Source organism: Emys orbicularis, chromosome 6 (assembly GCF_028017835.1).
Source record: "Emys orbicularis isolate rEmyOrb1 chromosome 6, rEmyOrb1.hap1, whole genome shotgun sequence".
NCBI lineage: Eukaryota > Metazoa > Chordata > Testudines > Emydidae > Emys > Emys orbicularis.
The window spans coordinates 89,076,813-89,094,390 of record NC_088688.1 but is presented as its reverse complement, the minus strand read 5'-3'; the positions used below and the strand labels follow the sequence as shown (position 1 = coordinate 89,094,390).

General features: G+C 43.5%; 1 protein-coding gene across 1 annotated transcript in view; it reads left to right on the top strand.

Moving 5' to 3' along the window:
• AOPEP (aminopeptidase O (putative)) overlaps nt 1-17,578 on the top strand; it is a 268,577-nt gene that overhangs the window by 91,133 nt on the left and 159,866 nt on the right. The window contains exons 5-6 of the mRNA XM_065406348.1: nt 14,580-14,769; nt 16,188-16,294. Of these exons, the coding sequence (XP_065262420.1) occupies nt 14,580-14,769; nt 16,188-16,294 (297 nt within the window). The remainder of the gene's footprint in view (nt 1-14,579; nt 14,770-16,187; nt 16,295-17,578) is intronic.

The following is a 17,578-nucleotide window of genomic DNA, read 5'->3' as shown; positions in this document are numbered from 1 at the left end:
ATTACGCATACCTGTATAAAAGCTCAAATAATCTGATTTTGTGCAGGGAACTAAGTGGGGATGGAATTCACACTTGACAATCTTTGGGCAGGCTCCCCTCTCTGGTTTGGGGTTTGAATGCTGGATCCATTTAGTCATGGAGCCTGTGGCCATACTGCCAGCCTATAATGAACTGAAGCAGAGCACACACTCTTGGCATGCAAGGGTTGCAGAGACCATTCTTTCGTCTAGCATCTGCCTTGCTCTGCCCTTGCACAGCACCACAATGTGGTTTATGTGGTGCATAGAGATATGTCAACCGGCTGCACCAGGGTGACTTTCACCCATAAAATGAGAGTCTTGTTGATTGCACAGTTTGAATTTCTGGAAAGAAACCTGTTTCTGTGTAGACAGCTTTTATTTATATTCCCAGTCTGATGTTTCTAATGTTCTAAAAGCCACCGCCTGCCTCCACAATATCTCATTTGACATCACTATATATCCTTAGGTTTTGGGCAAAGGGGTGGAGTACAGTGTAAATGCCTGCAGATCAAGATGTGGAGAATTGTTCTCATCAGTAGTTGTTTAACACTTTACAGAGTAAAATGTACAGGCAACACAGGAGATTATAGGTACTAGTAAGGTACCATGTTACTCTATGATACTAGAAAGGTGGATCACAACAGCAAACTGACAGTCAAAGACAGACTTGAATAAAAATAACACTGGAAGAAGATTGTTCCCTGCATCACTTACCTGGGAAATTGTAGGTTAGATACAGTGATATTCAAAAACTAATGAGAAGTTGGATTTTCTTACAGATTACATTTAAAGAGACGCTGTCACTTTGAATTTCTAATTGACTAATTTTTACAAATTCCAGCTTCTGGTAGAGCAATTTTAAAAAGCACATTCTGATGATTTTTTTAAAACATTCCTTTAAAAATATTTTAAAGGGATTAATTTTAGTCCTCTGCTGATTTTTAATAAGGGTTTCCTTAAAAGGATAAACTAACTAGTTCATTAAATAGGAGAGAGTGAAACTGACTGTACAGAAGGTGCTGAACAAAATTTTTATTCTATAACTTCTTTCAGTTATAGTGATCGTGGGTATTCATTTTAACTATAGAAGGTGCAAAATTTTCAAGTAGAAATGTTATTTTCCAGTTGATGGGATTGGAGGGTCTCCTTTAAGGATCTCTTCTGTTATCTTGATAAATAAGTGAGGAGTTATATCTATAACTGTATATTACATGAGAATTTTTCTCTTAATCCCATCTATTCAAGCTTCAAAAGGGGTGGGACAAGTTTGTTAGAAATGTGATTTGCACACTGTCAGATCACTAACTAAAGAGCTACTAATTAAGTGTACATACGTGCAGTAAGCTAGAGTCTATGTGTCTGCTCTTTTCCTGTTAACTAAAAATTACATGAGAATAGTCAGCGATGGCACATTTCTGCAGCTATGTTCTAATGGGCACCTGTATATAATTAGTCTGGAGACAAAGTTGTACAGAATTGCTGACAGAGAGATGGCTTCTCAGCTAGTTAGACTACTGTTTTGATCTCTGCCCCTCTTGGAAACCTTTTATTTATTCGTTACGGAAATCCAAGTGGGTGAATTTTGATTACTTCAGTACACAACAAGGACAATCAAGTCTAATGAAGGAAGTGTATCTCTGCTGCTCAGACCAAATGAAAAATAATTCTTCCCCTTTGGGGCCCAATTCTTCACTTCTATGTGTTATACTCATCCCTTCATACCATATTTTTTGTATTCATATTTCACATACTGTAGCTTAGTTGGGAGAGGCACTTTAGACCTCATTCAATCAAATTATGTGGAAATCAAACTTCTGAGGGTTGTGATTCTGGTCAGAATAAAGCCCTTTTTGTTTGAAAAGTGCACCCAAGTATGTACTTGTTGAAAGCATTTTTCTATAATGGGCATTAGGAACCACTCCAACTTTCTGGGAAGGATTGCTGTATTTGTTGTTAACTGGGCGTGGCTTCCAGTGCTCCTTACCACACCCTTGCAACCTGTTCTGGCCTGCTGGCAGAAGTTACTTGCAAATTGGGCCAGCAAGTTTTCAAGTGAAACTTGAAAAGACAGCACCTTCAGGCTCTGTATAGGTTGCGCAGAGTGGGTCAGGTCTTTAATGTAATTGCAGAAGTGAATTAACTGTTCTCGTCCCCAACTCAGATCAAGTTCTTCTTTTCCACATAAGGGAAGAGAAGGTTAAATTCCTGTAACTGTTGGATGGCGAGGAATGGCCATGACTTTTTCTTCTCTGTTAAATACATATTTTAGATTGACATATGACAGCACAATGATGTATGTTGCAGACTCCAGCTCAGGAGCCAGTTAGAAAACCCACTCTTAGACCAGGGCTTGTGTCTGACAGTATCAGGGTTCTGGCCCCTGAAGACCAGAGACAGTAATAGTTTGAGAGGATTAGTTATCCCACTCCAGGTGTCTGGGGAAAGTGGAAGAAATAACCAAAACAGATAGTGGATAAGAGGAAGATGGGCCTAAGCAAGAGTTAGTGTCTAGGAGGGGGAAGGAGTAGAAAAGGCCAGGCCTATATTCCTTTAGGGGCCCAAGACCAAGAGTCTTGTACAGTGGGTGGGACAAGGCTCCCCTCTTTCCCAGTCAGGCCAGACTGGTGTTTGGGGTAGTTAGACTCATATGGGAAATTTCAAGAAGAGAATGATCAGATGACTGGGTGACTCAAAGAGGAGACTTCAAGCCCAATCAGAGAGAGAGTTCACAGGCCAGGGAGGCCAAGACTTAAAGGGAGACAGTCCCAAAAGGAAGGCTGTGGAAACTTAACCTTGGACTAAAGGGGAGAGGCCAAGGAGGGCAGGACTGGAACCACACAGTCCCATGAAGGAGGGCTTTGGACCCTCAACTTAGAGATGGACAAAAAGGTGACTGCAAAGCAGGGCACAAAAGGAACTGCAGAGGCTCCGGGTGGTTCTCTGCCCAATGCTACTTGTAGGAGGCACAGGTGCCGACTTTCCAAAGTGCCCGGGGGTGCTCGAACCCCGGCTCTGCCCCAGGCCTTACCCCCACTCCACCCCTTCCCCCAAGACCCCACCTCCGCCCAGCCTCTTCCTGCCCAGTTCCACCCCCTTCCCCAAGCACGCCGCATCCCCATTCCTCCCCTCTCCCTCCTCAGCCTCCTGCACACCGCAAAACAGCTGGTTGAGGTGGGCGGGAGGGAGAGGGAAGCGCTGACATGTGGAGCCTGTCGGCGGGCGGGAAGCACTGGTGGGGTAGAGGAGAGCTGATAGGAGGGCTGCCGGTGAGTGCTCAGAACCCACCCTGTGGGTACTCCAGCCCCGGAGCACCCATGGAGTCGGCACCTGTGGTAGGAGGGGTGCAGTTTCTAAGCATGCCCCCTTGCTGTGTGGAGTGCCACTGCTGTCCTCTGTCTCATATTCTCCTCAGGTTCCTGGAAATAATCCACTCACACCCGAGTCTTTAAAAACAATATTCCCCCTCTTTTGGAGTCTAATTTATTAAACATAGTCCAGCTCCCAAAAGAGAATCTTTTTTCCCACCCCTAGGCTGAGAACCCCAAAGCCCTCTTTCCTGGGACTGTTTGATTTCAGGCCTGACCACCCTGACCGGTGTACTCTCTCTGACTGGGGTTGGTGCCTTCTTTCTAAGTCACCCACCCTGTCATCTGACCTCTCCCTTGATGTTTCCAGTGGCTCTAATTACACTGCTCTACAGCCAAAATGCTTCTGAAATAAATGTAGTCAAACTTTACTAATTCTGGGTCACTGAGAACGAAAATGATGCTTAAAATTGTTGATTGGCTCTAGTTTTCAAGATATGCTATTGGGTCAGTATATACGACCCTTGACTTGGGAATGGCGGAGGATAAGTGAGTTATAAAGGGAAGGGATCTCAATTTAAACCAGAAATGACTAAAATACATCTTTGACTGGATCTATGAATAAATCTATGACTGGGTTTGGACAGTACTTGCTTTTTAGGCAAAACAATGAATGATGCAATCTGAAGCTGGTATTGCATCATACATGATATGAATTGCATCATGTTATTCCTAGAAGTCATGGATGAGGCAATCATAACGAAGCTTACATCACTCTGCTGAACAAATTGCCCTATATCAGCTCTAGAAATCATACAGTGTCGTGCTCTCTTCTTTGTCAGTGTTTGATTTTGCAAAGGGACACATTTCTGTTTAGCCAAAGTGAGCAGAGATGCCTCGTACTTGTGTGAACAGTGCAGATAACTTCTGCTATGTTTGTGGTGAAGTGACTTTTGCATCACAAAAGCGCAGTATAATCACTATGGTTAAGAAAGCCTATCACCTTTATTTTGGCTGCAAAATTGGAGATCAGGACAAGAGGTGGGCCCCACACATATGCTGCAACACTTGTGCAACAAATCTTCGCCAGTGGTTGAACAGGAAAAGGAAATCTATGCCTTTTGCAGTGCCAGTGATTTGGAGACAGCCAACAGATCATACCAGCAATTGTTACTTCTGTATGGTGCCTCCAGTTGGGAAAGGTGCGTCAAAGAAGAAAAAGTGGACTGTGCATTATCCAAACATTCCATCAGCTATACGCCCAGTACCCCACGGAGAAGGACTGCCGGTTCCTGATGCACCAGAATCATTCTCACTTGAGTCAGATGAGGAAGAGGAAGAGGATGAAACTTCTGGTCCTGAACCATCAATGTCACAGGACCCACATTTTCTCCGATCCTCCTCCTCTGAACCACACCTTATAACACAAGGTGAACTGAATGACCTTGTCAGGGATTTGGAACTACCCAAGAGTAAGGCAGAGCTGTTGGGCTCCAGACTACAGCAGTGGAATCTCCTGGCAGGTGATTTTAGGGTTTCCATGTTCTGTGACCGTCAAAAGGATCTTGTCCCATTCTTCTTCATGGAAGGTGATCTTGTAGCCTGCAACAACATCGATGGTGTGATGGCAGCCCTCAACATCGTTCACGATCCAAATGAGTGGAGACTGTTCATTGATTCATCGAAGACGAGTCTTAAAGCTGTTTTACTGCATAATGGCAATGTTTTGCCATCAATTCCAGTTGGTCATGCAGTCCATATGAAGGAAACCTATGACAACATGAAACAACTTTTGAGGTGCATAAACTATGACCAACATCAGTGGCAGCTTTGTGGCGATTTGAAGGTTGTTGCTCTCTTGCTTGGTCTGCAGACTGGATACACAAAGTACTGCTGTTTTCTCTGCGAATGGGATAGTCGTGCAAGAGATTCCCACTACATCAAGAAAGATTGGCCACTCCGACAGTCATTGGAGCCTGGGAAGAAAAGTGTTGAGCATCCACCACTTGTTGAATCAATGAAGATTTTGTTACCACCCTTACACATCAAGCTGGGTCTGATGAAGAACTTTGTCAAGGCCATTGACAAAACACAAGCAGCTTTCAAGTACCTCCGTGGAAAATTTCCAAGGTTAAGTGAAGCTAAGATAAAGGAAGGTGTCTTTGTTGGTCCTCAGATTCGTGAACTTCTTCGAGATGATGCATTTGACCATGCACTGCGTGGCAAGGAAAAGACAGCATGGAAAGCCTTCCAGTTACTGGCAATAAATTTTCTCGGAAACAACAAGGCAGACAACTACAGGTTGTTGGTGGTAAACCTCCTCAAGGCATACAAAAGCCTTGGTTGCAACATGTCACTAAAGATACATTTTTTGCACTCTCATCTAGATTTTTTTCCACCGAACTGCGGAGCAGTGAGCAGCGAGCGATTTCACCGGGACATTGCAACAATGGAGAAACGCTTTCAGGGCAAATGGAGCCCATCAATGCTTGCAGACTATTGCTGGACAGTGACAAGAGATGCTCCATTTAATGAATACAAGAGACAAGCCAAGAAGCGCCGAGTAGACGCTGAATAGGACTAAACTATGTACATAATAGTTTTTTGCCTTTTGTTTCATAATAAATTTTATTTATATAACCCTTTTGCTGATTTTTAAAGTGTTACATAAACAGGACAGGTGAAATATTATCATGTAAAGCAACCATAAACACATGAAAAGACCTAGGTTTACAATTTATGATTAAAACTCTACTATCTACACAATATACATAAACATAAAATGTAAAAACTTAAATATCTTAGAAATAGTAGCCAATCAGTTGTTTTAATTGTCATATTTGAATTCAGCACATCAAAATACATAATAAATAGCACATTTTATCTCTGAAGCAGACGACTTCTCAAAAATTGTAGACCAGTGTTACCCCAAACACTAGTCTGGGCTGGCTGGGAGAAAGGGAAGCCTTGTCCCACTCACTCAGAAAGGATCCTGGTCCCAGGCCCTAAAGGAACAGCAGCCTGGGCTTTCATCTCTTTCACCTCACCCCACCCCCCAGACACTAACTATTGCCCGGGACTATCTTCCTCTCACTCAATGTCCATTTTAATTACTGCTTCGGGCCTTCTCTGGACACCTGGAACAGGATAGCTTTCCTCTTAAACAGCCTCCTCTGGTCTTAAATGGCTAGCACCCCATTACATTGACCTTGAGGAAAGAGGTTGTCCAGACACACTGCAGTTCAACATGTCTTGTAGTCTGGTTATAAATAAGAAGCTTTATTTTCATTCTTACTGACAACACAAGAATATGTATGTAGTGTAGCTGTAGCTGTGTCGGTCTCATAATATTAGAGAGACAAGGAGGGTGAGGAGCTCTGTGTGGCTCAAAAGCTTGTCTCTCTCACCAACAAAAGTCGATCCAATAAAAGGTATTACCTCACCCCCCTTGTCTCTCTAACATGAAACCATGTCATCCATCCTTCGAGAGAGAATGAGAAAAGCTGACAGCATAGGGATCAGAAGGCTGAGAAAGTGCAGCCACCTATTTGAATGATTTTGGGACTCTGATTTGGAGAAAAAAATCTTACATGTGTTAGCTGTTCCACTCTGTTAAACCAGTGTAACATCTTTAAAATATGACAACAGCTGAAGGCAGCCAACTACATATTGACAAATTTTGTAAGTGCTTGTCTACAGTTGCTATACGTATAATAAGAAGGGTGAACTTGAGTGCTTGGTATTAAATGGGGATATTGATATCATAGGCATCCCAAAAACATGGTGGAATGACGATAATCAAGGGGACATAGTAATACGAGGGTACAAAATATATAGAAACAACAGAGTATGTTGTGCTGGTAAGGGAGTGGCACTATATGTGAAAGAAAGCATAGTCAAATATAGGAAAAATCTAAATTAAATAAATCCAACTGTACCATAGAATCTCTGCAGATAAAAATTCTATGCTTGAATAATGAGAGTATAGCAGTAGAATATACTACTGACCACCTGACCAGGATGGTGACAGTGATTGTGAAATGCTCAGGGAGATTGTAGAGAGGCTACAAAAACAGAAAACCCAATGATAATGGGGGAATTCAACTATCCTCATATTGACTGGGTACATGTTACCTTAGGGCAGGATGCAGAGATAAAATTTCTAGACACCATTAATGATGGCTTCTTGGAGCAACTAGTCCTGGAACCCACAAAGGGAGAGGCAATTCTTGATTTAGTTCTAAATTGAGCACAAGATCTGGTTCAAGACATGAATATAACTGAACCGCACAGTAATAGTGACCATAATGTAATAACATTTAACCTCCTTGTACAGGGTAAAATACCAAAGAAACCCACCACAGTAGCATTTAACTTCACAAAGAGGAATTATGCAAAAAATGAGGAAGCTAGTTAAACAGAACCAAACAGGAACAGTCACAAGAGTGAAATCTCTGTAAGCTGCATGGAAATTTTTAAAAAACACCATAATAGAGTCTCAAACTAAATGTATGTCCCAAAGGACAAAATAAAACAACAACAGAGGATCAAAAAATGCCACCATGGATAAACAACAGAGTAAAAGAGATGGTTAGAGGCAAAAAGACATCCTTTTAAAAATTGGAAGTCAAATTCTACTGAAGAAAATAGAAAGGAGCAAAAACTCTGGCAAGTCATGTGTAAAAGTATAATTAGGCAGACCGAAAAAGATTTTGAAGAGCAACTAGCAAAAGACACAAAAACTAAGAGCAAAAAAATTTGTAAATACATCAGAAGCAGGAAGCCTGCCAATTAGTCAGGGGGGCCACTGGACGATCAAGGTGGTAAAGGAGCATTCGAGGTAGAAAAGGCCATTGTGGAGAAGCTAAATGTACTTCTTTGCATCGATCTTCACTGCAGAAGATGTGAGGGAGATTTCCATACCCAGGAGCACCGGCAGCTTTTCTGCCGCCCTAGGCGTTGGAAGGTCCTGCCCCGAAATGCCGCCCCCCACAGAGGTGGCGGAAGGTCCCGCCGCCGAAATACCGCCACGGTCGCCGCCCCCCAAATTGTAGTGCCCTAGGCGACCGCCTAGGTCGCCTAATGGGTTGCGCTGGCCCTGTCCATACCTGAGCCATTCTTTTCAGGTGACAAGTCTGAGGAACTGTTCCTGATTGAGTTGTCAATAGAGGAGGCTCTGGAACAAATCGATACATTAAACAGTAATTAGTCACCAGGACTAGATGGTATTCACCCAAGAGATCTGAAGGAGCTCAGATATGAAATTGTAGAACTACTATCTGTAGTATGTAATCTATCACTTAAATCAGCCTCTGTACCAGATAACTGGAGAATAGCTAATGTAACGCTGATTATTTTTTTTAAAGGCTCCAGAAGTGATCAGGACAATTACAGGCCAGTAAGCCTAACTTCAGTCCCAGAGAAATTGGTTGAAATGAAAAGAACAGAATTATTAGATACATAGATGAACACAGTATGTTGGGGAAGAGCCAAGACGGCTTTGTAAAGGCAAATCATGTCTTACCAATTGATTAGAATTCTTTGAGGGTGTCAACAAGCATGTAGACAAGGGTGATCCAGTTGATAGTGTATTTGGACTTTCAGAGAGCCTTTGACAAGGTCCCACACCAAAGACTCCTATGCCAAGTAAGCAGTCATGGGATAAGAAGGAAGGTCCTCTCAGGGATCACTAACTGCTTAAAAGATAGGAAACAAAGGGTAGGAATAAATGGTCAGTTTTAACAGTGGAGAGAGGTAAATAGCAGGATTCCCCAAGGATCTGTACTGTGATCAGTAAATGACCCGGAAAAGGGGGTGAACAGTGAGATGGCAAAGTTTTCAGATGACACAAAGTTACTCAAGCTAGTTTAGTCCAAAACAGACTGTGAAGAGTTACAAAGGGATTTCACTGAACTTGATGACTGGGCACCAAAATGGCAGATGAAATTCAATGTTGATAAATGCAAAGTAGTGCACTTGGAAAACATAATGCCAACTATACATACAAAATAATGAGTCTAAGTTACCTGTTACCACTCAAGAAAGAGATCTTGGAGTCATCGTAGATAATTCTTTGAAAACATCTGCTCAATGTACAGCAGAATGTTAGGAATCATTAGGACAGGGTAAATAAAAAAACAGAAAATATCATAATTCCACTGTATTAATCCCTGGTACGCCCACACCTAGAATACTGCATGCAGTTTTGGTTGCCCCATCTCAAAAAAGACATACTGGAATTGGAAAAGATACCAAGAAAGGCAACCAAAATTATTAGGAATATGGAACAGCTTCCATACGAGGAGGGATTAAAAAGACTGGGACTTTTCAGCTGAGAAAAGAAATGACTAAGGGGGAATGTGATAGAGATCTATAAACTCATGAATGGTGTGGAGAAAGTGAATAAGGAAATGTTATTTACTCCTTCATATAACACAAGAATCAGGGATCACTTAATGAAATTAATAGGCAGCAGGTTTAAAGGAAACATAAAGAAGTACTCCTTCATACAACGCACAGTCAATCTTTGGAACTCATTGCCAAGGGATGTTGTGAAGGCCAAAAATATAACTGGGTTAAAAAAATTGGATAAATTCATGGAGGATAGGACCATCAATGGGTATTATTGAAAATGGTCAGGAACATAACCCCGTGCTCTGGGTGTCCCTAAACTTCTGACTGCCAGAAGCTGGGACTGGACGAGAGGGCATGGATCACTTGAAAATTGCCCTGTTTTGTTCATTCCCTCTGGCATGGGTCACTGCTGGAAGACAGGATCCTGGGCTAGATGGACCGTTGGTCTCACCCAGTATGGCTATTCTAAGACATTTTTTTGAATATTTTTCTCTTTATCTTACTGGTTATTCTATTTCATGTTTTAGCTGTATGGACCAAACCCTATGGTAGTCCCTATTGTGTTAGTTTAGAGCATTGCCTGAATGCCTGAAAAGAAACTGCAGAATTTGGGCCAATCACAGTTTAAATATTTTCAGTTTGAAAATATCATTGATAGAGAAAGTCCATCATTCTAAGTAACAGCACAGGTCAGGAATAATGTATATCTCCTTTACTCAACACATTTCGTGAAAGAAAAACAAGTTGGAGATAGTTCATTGGCTGAAGGCTGACTTCCCTTACTTACAGCATGATAGTAGTTAAGATGACATGATGTTGCTGACAAAGTTGGTGCTGGAATATGTCAGGTGAAAAAGTCCAGCATATTAATACAAACCTTAGGAATTGGTGGCAAATGTGAAGATTGCACTTATTTGGAGATATCCCATCTCCTAGAACTGGAAGGGACCTTGAAAGGTCATCGAGTCCAGCCCCCCTGCCTTCACTAGCAGGACCAAGTACTGATTTTTGCCCCAGATCCCTAAGTGGCCCCCTCAAGGATTGAACTCACAACCCTGGGTTTAGCAGGCCATACATTGCACCTCATGGGCTAAAATGCTGGATTGTATCCTAGAATGTAGACATCAAGAGTTCCTGACAACAGCAGTTAAACCTTGAGCTTAGTATCAGTAAATCATGTTGATGACAAGGGCACAACATTCATATCCTTGATGGAAAATTCTGTTGGACTACTAGATGTTACAATTATGTCATCATCCCTGTTATCCTATGCTTCACATGGAGCATTGTTGTATTTATCAAGCCCTTCGGGAATGATACAGGTAGTAAAAAATGTAGATAATGTTGATGAGTACAGCTGACATCCCACATAATCTGACAGAACGTAGTGTCTTGTGAGAATAAGGGGGCCTAAATATATGGTCTTCAAATATATGCTGGAAAGTTAGAATTTCTATAAAGTAAATACATGGGACTATAGTTGAAGACTCAAACTTCTTCCTGGATCAGTAGGCACTGGATGTTCTGTGGAGGCTAGAAAAGGTGAGGTTAGGATAAACAAGCACCCTACATTGCTCTGTGGTGGCACATCTGACAGTCTCAGGAGTGGGGTTGATAAGCTGTAGAGGGGAATTATGTGATGCCCTAAGCTGGAGGAACATCCTGCATGATGACAGTGAGCAAAATAAAGGGGAGCATTTGAGGTATTCTCAGAGCAAGGGGGGCAATGTGAGCACAAATTCTCTAAAATGAAATTTTGCTCCTACACACCTTTTATTTTCCATTCGTTTTGAAAGCTTCACATTTTCATTTTGGACTGAATGTGCCTTGAATATATTTCCACATAAAAAAATAAATAAATTATTTTTTCCACAAAAGACGCATATTGCCAAAGTGTGACCTTCCTGTTATTTAAATAACTTAGAATAGAAACTGTGACACTGGGAAAGACAAGTTCTACCTTTATTTCCCTATATATGTTTAGTAGATACTTAAAATGCATACCCTAATCTGAGCCTGTTTATAAGGCATGAAGTTACCCTTGTTTTGTTTAGCCAAATGGTCGAAACGCTGCCAACAGTATGTCTGGAATGTTATTTACTTGATACATTTCTGTGGTTTTTCTTTGTAGCACTGCACATGCCACAGCTAGGGGTCATTTACTTAAAAATGACCAAAGTAATACCCCCAAGTTGCAGTTATTCTTCTCAACAGGGGGTTGGTAATCAAATGGAGTGTCTCATCATGTTCAGCAGCTTCTGTGCTTTTTTCCTCTCCCTTTTTTGTTGTTGTTCTTGATAATCTGAGTTGGTTTTTGTAGAGATTTGGAGAAGCGCTATTTATTCTTGCTCTTTGTTCTCTGTAACTTGATTCCTTTACTAGTGCTTCAGCTTTTTGCAATGTGTGTTGTGATACTAGCTGATTTAAGTGCATTTAACCTGCTTTTCTGAACTATTATTATTTTATAAAAAGATGGTTATTGTATGGATTTTTTGTTATTGTTGTTTGTAGACTAAGTTGCAAGAGAACTGTGGGTGTTTTAACGTTTCTAACGAAAGGGTGGGGCAGGTTGGAGAAGATCTTTGATTGATAGAATCTGCTTCTTGGAAATATCATAAGGCCGCGTGGCCCATATTCAGGAGGTGAGACTTGCCTCTAAAACTTGCTGTTCTTTACCATTATGCTGCATCACCTCAGACTGTGTGGATCTTGGAAAACGTTTGGGATATGGATTAAGTGGAGGCAGAGGATACCTGAGATTAGAAGGGAAATACTGGATGTCGATCCATACGCATAGGGTTGCCAACCCTCCCGGTTTTGCCAGGAGTCTCTCGGAATTGGGCTCTATCTCCCGGAGGCCACTGAAGCCAAACTGGGAGATTTTACGCTGCTAAAAGTCTGGCTGCACAGCAGGGCTAAGGCAGGCTCCCACCTGACCCGGTCCCACACCGTTCCCTGCGGCTCCTGGGGGGGTCAGGGAGCTCCGTGCGCTGCCCCTGCCCGCAGGTACCCTGCCCCCAGAGCTTCCATTGGCCGCAGTTCCCATTGCTGTGGAGTCAGCGCTCGGGGCACGGGCAGCATGCAGAGACCCCTGCCTCCCCCACCCCAGGGGCCGCAGGGACATGCTGGCCACTTCCAGGAGTGGCGTGGGGCCAGGGCAGGCAGGGAGCCTACCTTAGCCCCGCTGTGCAGCCAACCAGGAGCCACCTGAGGTAAGCGCCACCAGGTCAGAGCCCTCACCCCCTCCCACACCCCTGCCCTAGCCCTGAGCCCCCTCTTGCACCCAAACTCCCTCCCAGAGCCCGCACCCCTCCTGCACCCCACTCTCCTGTCCCAGCCCTGAGTCCCCCTCGCAGAGCCTATACTCAGGGCCGACGAGAGCGGGGGAAGCCGGTACAAATTACCGGGGCCCGGATGTCCAGAAGGGGGCCTGGCTTTCCCCCCCCCCTCATCGGCCTTGTTTAGCCAGTCCGCCCTTGCTGGGGGGCCCAAAAAATTTTTCACTGGGGTCCGAACCCGCTCTTGGCGGCCCTGCCTATACTTGCACCCCAACCCCCTCCCCCAGCCCTGAGCCCCCTCCAACACCCAAACTCCCTCCCAGAGCTTGCACCCCACACCTCCTCCTGCATCCCAACCCCCTGCCCCCGGCTCAGCCTGGAGCCCCCTCCCACACTCCAAACCCCTGCCCCAGCCCGGTGAAAGTGATTGAGGGTGGGGGAGAGCGAGCGATGGAGGGAGGGGGTGGGGCCACAGAAAAGGGGCAGGGCAGGGTCGAGGCCTCGGGAAAGGGCAGGGCAGGGGCGGAGCAAGGATGTTTGGGTTTGTGTGATTATTGTTGGCAACCTACATATGTATGAAAGGACCCTAGCTCTGTCCCTTTTCCAGTCCCATTTGTGGCACTGGCAGCATTGGGCTGGTAATGTTCCTTTAATCCCTTGGATAGTAACCACCTAGAGCCAAATTCTGCCACCCTTACTCACACCAAGAAGTACCTTATTACAAGAGTAGTTAAGTAACTTTACTGGAGCATTGAATTTCTACTTGACATAAGTGTAGACGAAGCTGTCTCAGAAAGCAGAGCACAGCAGCCATAATTTGCAATACAATTTAAGCATTTTCCTTAGTGAATTATACCACATATAGCATTTTTCCCCAACTCCTCCCCCATCAGACCAGACCTTCCCTTAGTACAGGGGCTCTGTTATATTAATTGAGGTGTGGTGGTGACTATGAAAAGTGGAGAAGAACACACCATGTATCCACATTTCCCCTCTGCCTTCCCCCGACTGTATCCATGTGGTAAAGGGCTTTCTGCTTCCCTGAGCATCTCATAGAGTGATTGAAGCATATGGCTCTTAGACTGTATCATGTTTGTTAACTTGTCTGGATTGTAACAAATCAAATATGGCTTGTGTGTGTGTGCTTTATCCTACGTGCTTTTTTGTTGCCTTTGGATAGCAACTTGTTTTCTTTTGAAACCATTTTTGCTGTATTTATTTCCTACTTTGATCATTTTACTGATAAATACCTCCTGTCTGTATTCACACCTGCTCTTCTTTTATTATCCTAGCTTAAATATAAATGCTTCCACTGAAATAAATCAGCCTTGTAATTTGAAAAATGTAAAACTTTGGTTTAAGTTACTTATTACAGGTAATATATGTTTGATGGTTGAATATGAAAAAACTACTTGGCAGAATTTTAGCTTGAATCTCTGCCAGACAACAATAAAGTGGAACCTAATTCCTAAAAACGCCCAAGCTATAAACTACCTGTCATGACCTAACATGCATATAGTAATAACAGGCTGACAAGGCTAATAAAGTCTACATATTACTATAGCCACGCAATGCATGCTGTAACAGGACTATAATGTGTTTTGTCCTTCATATTATGCAGCCCACACATCATCTTCCTGTCACAGAGCGTATTAACTGGAGGGAGCCATCTCTGTGGAACACGTCTGTGCCATGAAATTGCTCATGCTTGGTTTGGATTGGCCATTGGTGCTCGTGATTGGACTGAAGAATGGATAAGTGAAGGGTTTGCTACTTACTTGGAAGATGTATTTTGGGCAGTAGCACAACAGGTATGAAGACAGATCACCATTCTGTTTTATAATGTAGAAATTAAGATGCTCGCTAACTGAATGCCTTAATATTAAATTGAAAGAAATTACTATAAATCTATATTTAAAAGTAGTATGTTCTGAGGCTACATCTGTTAGAATGCAGATTCCAATAGCATTATAAATTGATTTAAAATTCCTTACTTTCACACTTATCCACACTGAACACGAACCTTTTCAAAGGTATAGGTCATTGCATATAAGAACTGAAACATATTTTCTCAATGATCATCCACCCAAAGACCCACTACTCAAAATTGCCCCATTTCTCCCAATCCATTGCTCTTTTTTGTCCTTTCCACCCATCTAATCATCTTTTCCATATCTGAGCACCACTGACATCAACAGCACCATGTGGGCAAGAACTCTTCCGGGCTGGGACTCTATTTTTGTTTGTTTTGTAAAGTACCAGGCACACATATGGTACTATATAAAATCATTTCCACCACCATATCCAGATTTCTGGAGAGAGAAAAAGATGCAGTCCCTGCCTAACTGCCTTCCCTTCCCATCCTCAAACTCTTCTCTGATCCCCATCTTTACTATCACTCTTCTGTTACAAGCTGCTTCTATTCATTGCCTCTACTCTGTTTTGAGCCAGCTGAAGGCATTTGCTCTGTAGCAAATTTTGCAGAACTGGCAAGGAATGGGCAACAAAAATCACAACTGGATGATTTTTTTCCTATTAATTTACAAGGCTATAAAAAGTATTTTTCTTTTTTTAATCATTGGGTAATTTTGTTGCCGTATATTAATTGGGTTATAAATATACTCTATATTACATCACAGTAACTGCAGTTCAGACTGAAATAGTAGTGTAGTTCAAGGGAATGCCAAATTTTATTTCCATAAGGAGAAATCAGAAGTTAGTTCATTTGTACCCAACAAATTGGCATATATTTCATTAGCAACCATCACTGTAAATATGCTTTTGGTAGGGGGAAAATACAACAGGGAGCTTACACCAGCATAGCAGAAATAGTAGGAAAGAGGAGTGAAATCAGGACACAAAACAGCTTTCTGCTTTCAAGGCTGGGAAGAATAAAGATGCAGCCAGAACTGATATGCCAGGTATCTGTACTGTATGTCCAGCTCACTTATTGCCAATCTCTGAGGGGAAAACAACCTGCCTATCTCCCTCCTCAGGCAGAAATATTTAACTGACTATTGATTTGATGCTCCCAGCGAGGCTCCTGTTTTCCCTGTGCTGGTTTTAACCCTTTGTAAAGCTTGCATTTTTCAACAAGGGTGCAGATGTTTGTGCCATCCTCTGCTCCTCCTACATGTTAAAGGGAAACAAAACAAGTCTTTCCATCAGAAAATTATTGACCATTGGGGAAAACAACAAACAATGAACTACGTATTTGTATACTAAGCAGCTGCCACATGACGAAGCAAGAGAGCAGCAGGAGTTGAAAGCTTTGCTGCGCTGGCGACGGCTCAGAGACGAGGTGCAGAACTCTGAAGAAGAGCTGCAGGTATTAAGGTAAAAATACAATGGCATATTCTTTTCCTTTGCATGCATGTTCTCTCTCTCCCTCCCGCCCATTTTCCCCCCTGCATCCATCCATCCATTTCCCTCCAAAGGAAATACAGCCAAATCATCTGATTACATCTACTGCATTTCCTTATTTCCTTCTGAAGAAAAAAGATACCCTAATTAAATTGAACTAGGTTACTCATCTTCTGCATTATGTGAATTTTTTTTAAAGGCTTCAAAAATGTGGGTTTGTGTTTGATATAAAATGTTTCTAAACATTTTATAAGTGCTTCTGTTCAGGAAAATAGCAAGAGGCCATTTCCTGAACAAAGTTCCTTGTTTGAAGCCATAATAGTTGCTTTATATTGTGGTTGAAGACAAGCACAAAGATGAGGTACAGTATCTAACTCAGTGGTTTTCAAACTTTTTTTTCTGGCGACCCAGTTGAAGAAAATTGTTGATGCCTGCGACCCAATGGAGCTGGGGTGAGGGGTTTTGGGTGTGGGAGGGGCTCAGGGCTGGGGCAGAGGGTTGGGGTGTGGGGGTGAGGGCTGCAGGGTGGAGCTGGGAATGAGAGGTTCGGGGTGTGGGAGGGGGCTGTGGGCTGGGGCAGAGGGTTGGGGTGCAGGAGGGGGTCAGGGCTCTGGGTTGGGGGTGCAGGCTCTGGGCAGGGGCCGGGGATGAGGGGTTTGGGGTGCAGGAAGGGGCTTTGGGTTTGGGGGGAGCTCAGGGCTGGGGCAGGGGATTGGGGCACAGCTTACCTCGGGTGTCTCCTGGTCAGCGGCACAGCGGGGGTGCAGAGGCAGGTTTCCTGCCTGTCCTGGCCCCGCGGACTGCGCTGCGCCCCGGAAGTGGCAAGCAGCAGGTCTGGCTCCTAGGTGGAGGTGCGCAAGCAGCTCTGTGCAGCTCTCGCCCGCGGGCACCGCCCCCCACAGCTCCCATTGGCTGGGAACTGTGCGGAGCTGATGCTCGGGGCTTCGGCAGTGTACGGAGCCCCGTGGCCCCCCCGCTAAGGAGCTGGACCTGCTGCTGGTCACTTCTAGGGCACAGCGCGGTGTTGGAACAGGTAGGAACTAGCCTGTCTTAGCCAGGCAGCACCGCTGATGGGACTTTTGACATCCTGGTCAGCGGTGCTGACCAGAGCTGTCGCGACCCAGTGCCTGGGTTGTGACCCACGGTTTGAAAACCACTGATCTAACTCACAGGCTGAATAAAGTCTTAAAAAACAAAGGACAACGCTTAATAAAATATATATATATATATATATCTCCTTTGCGTAGTAATAACTGA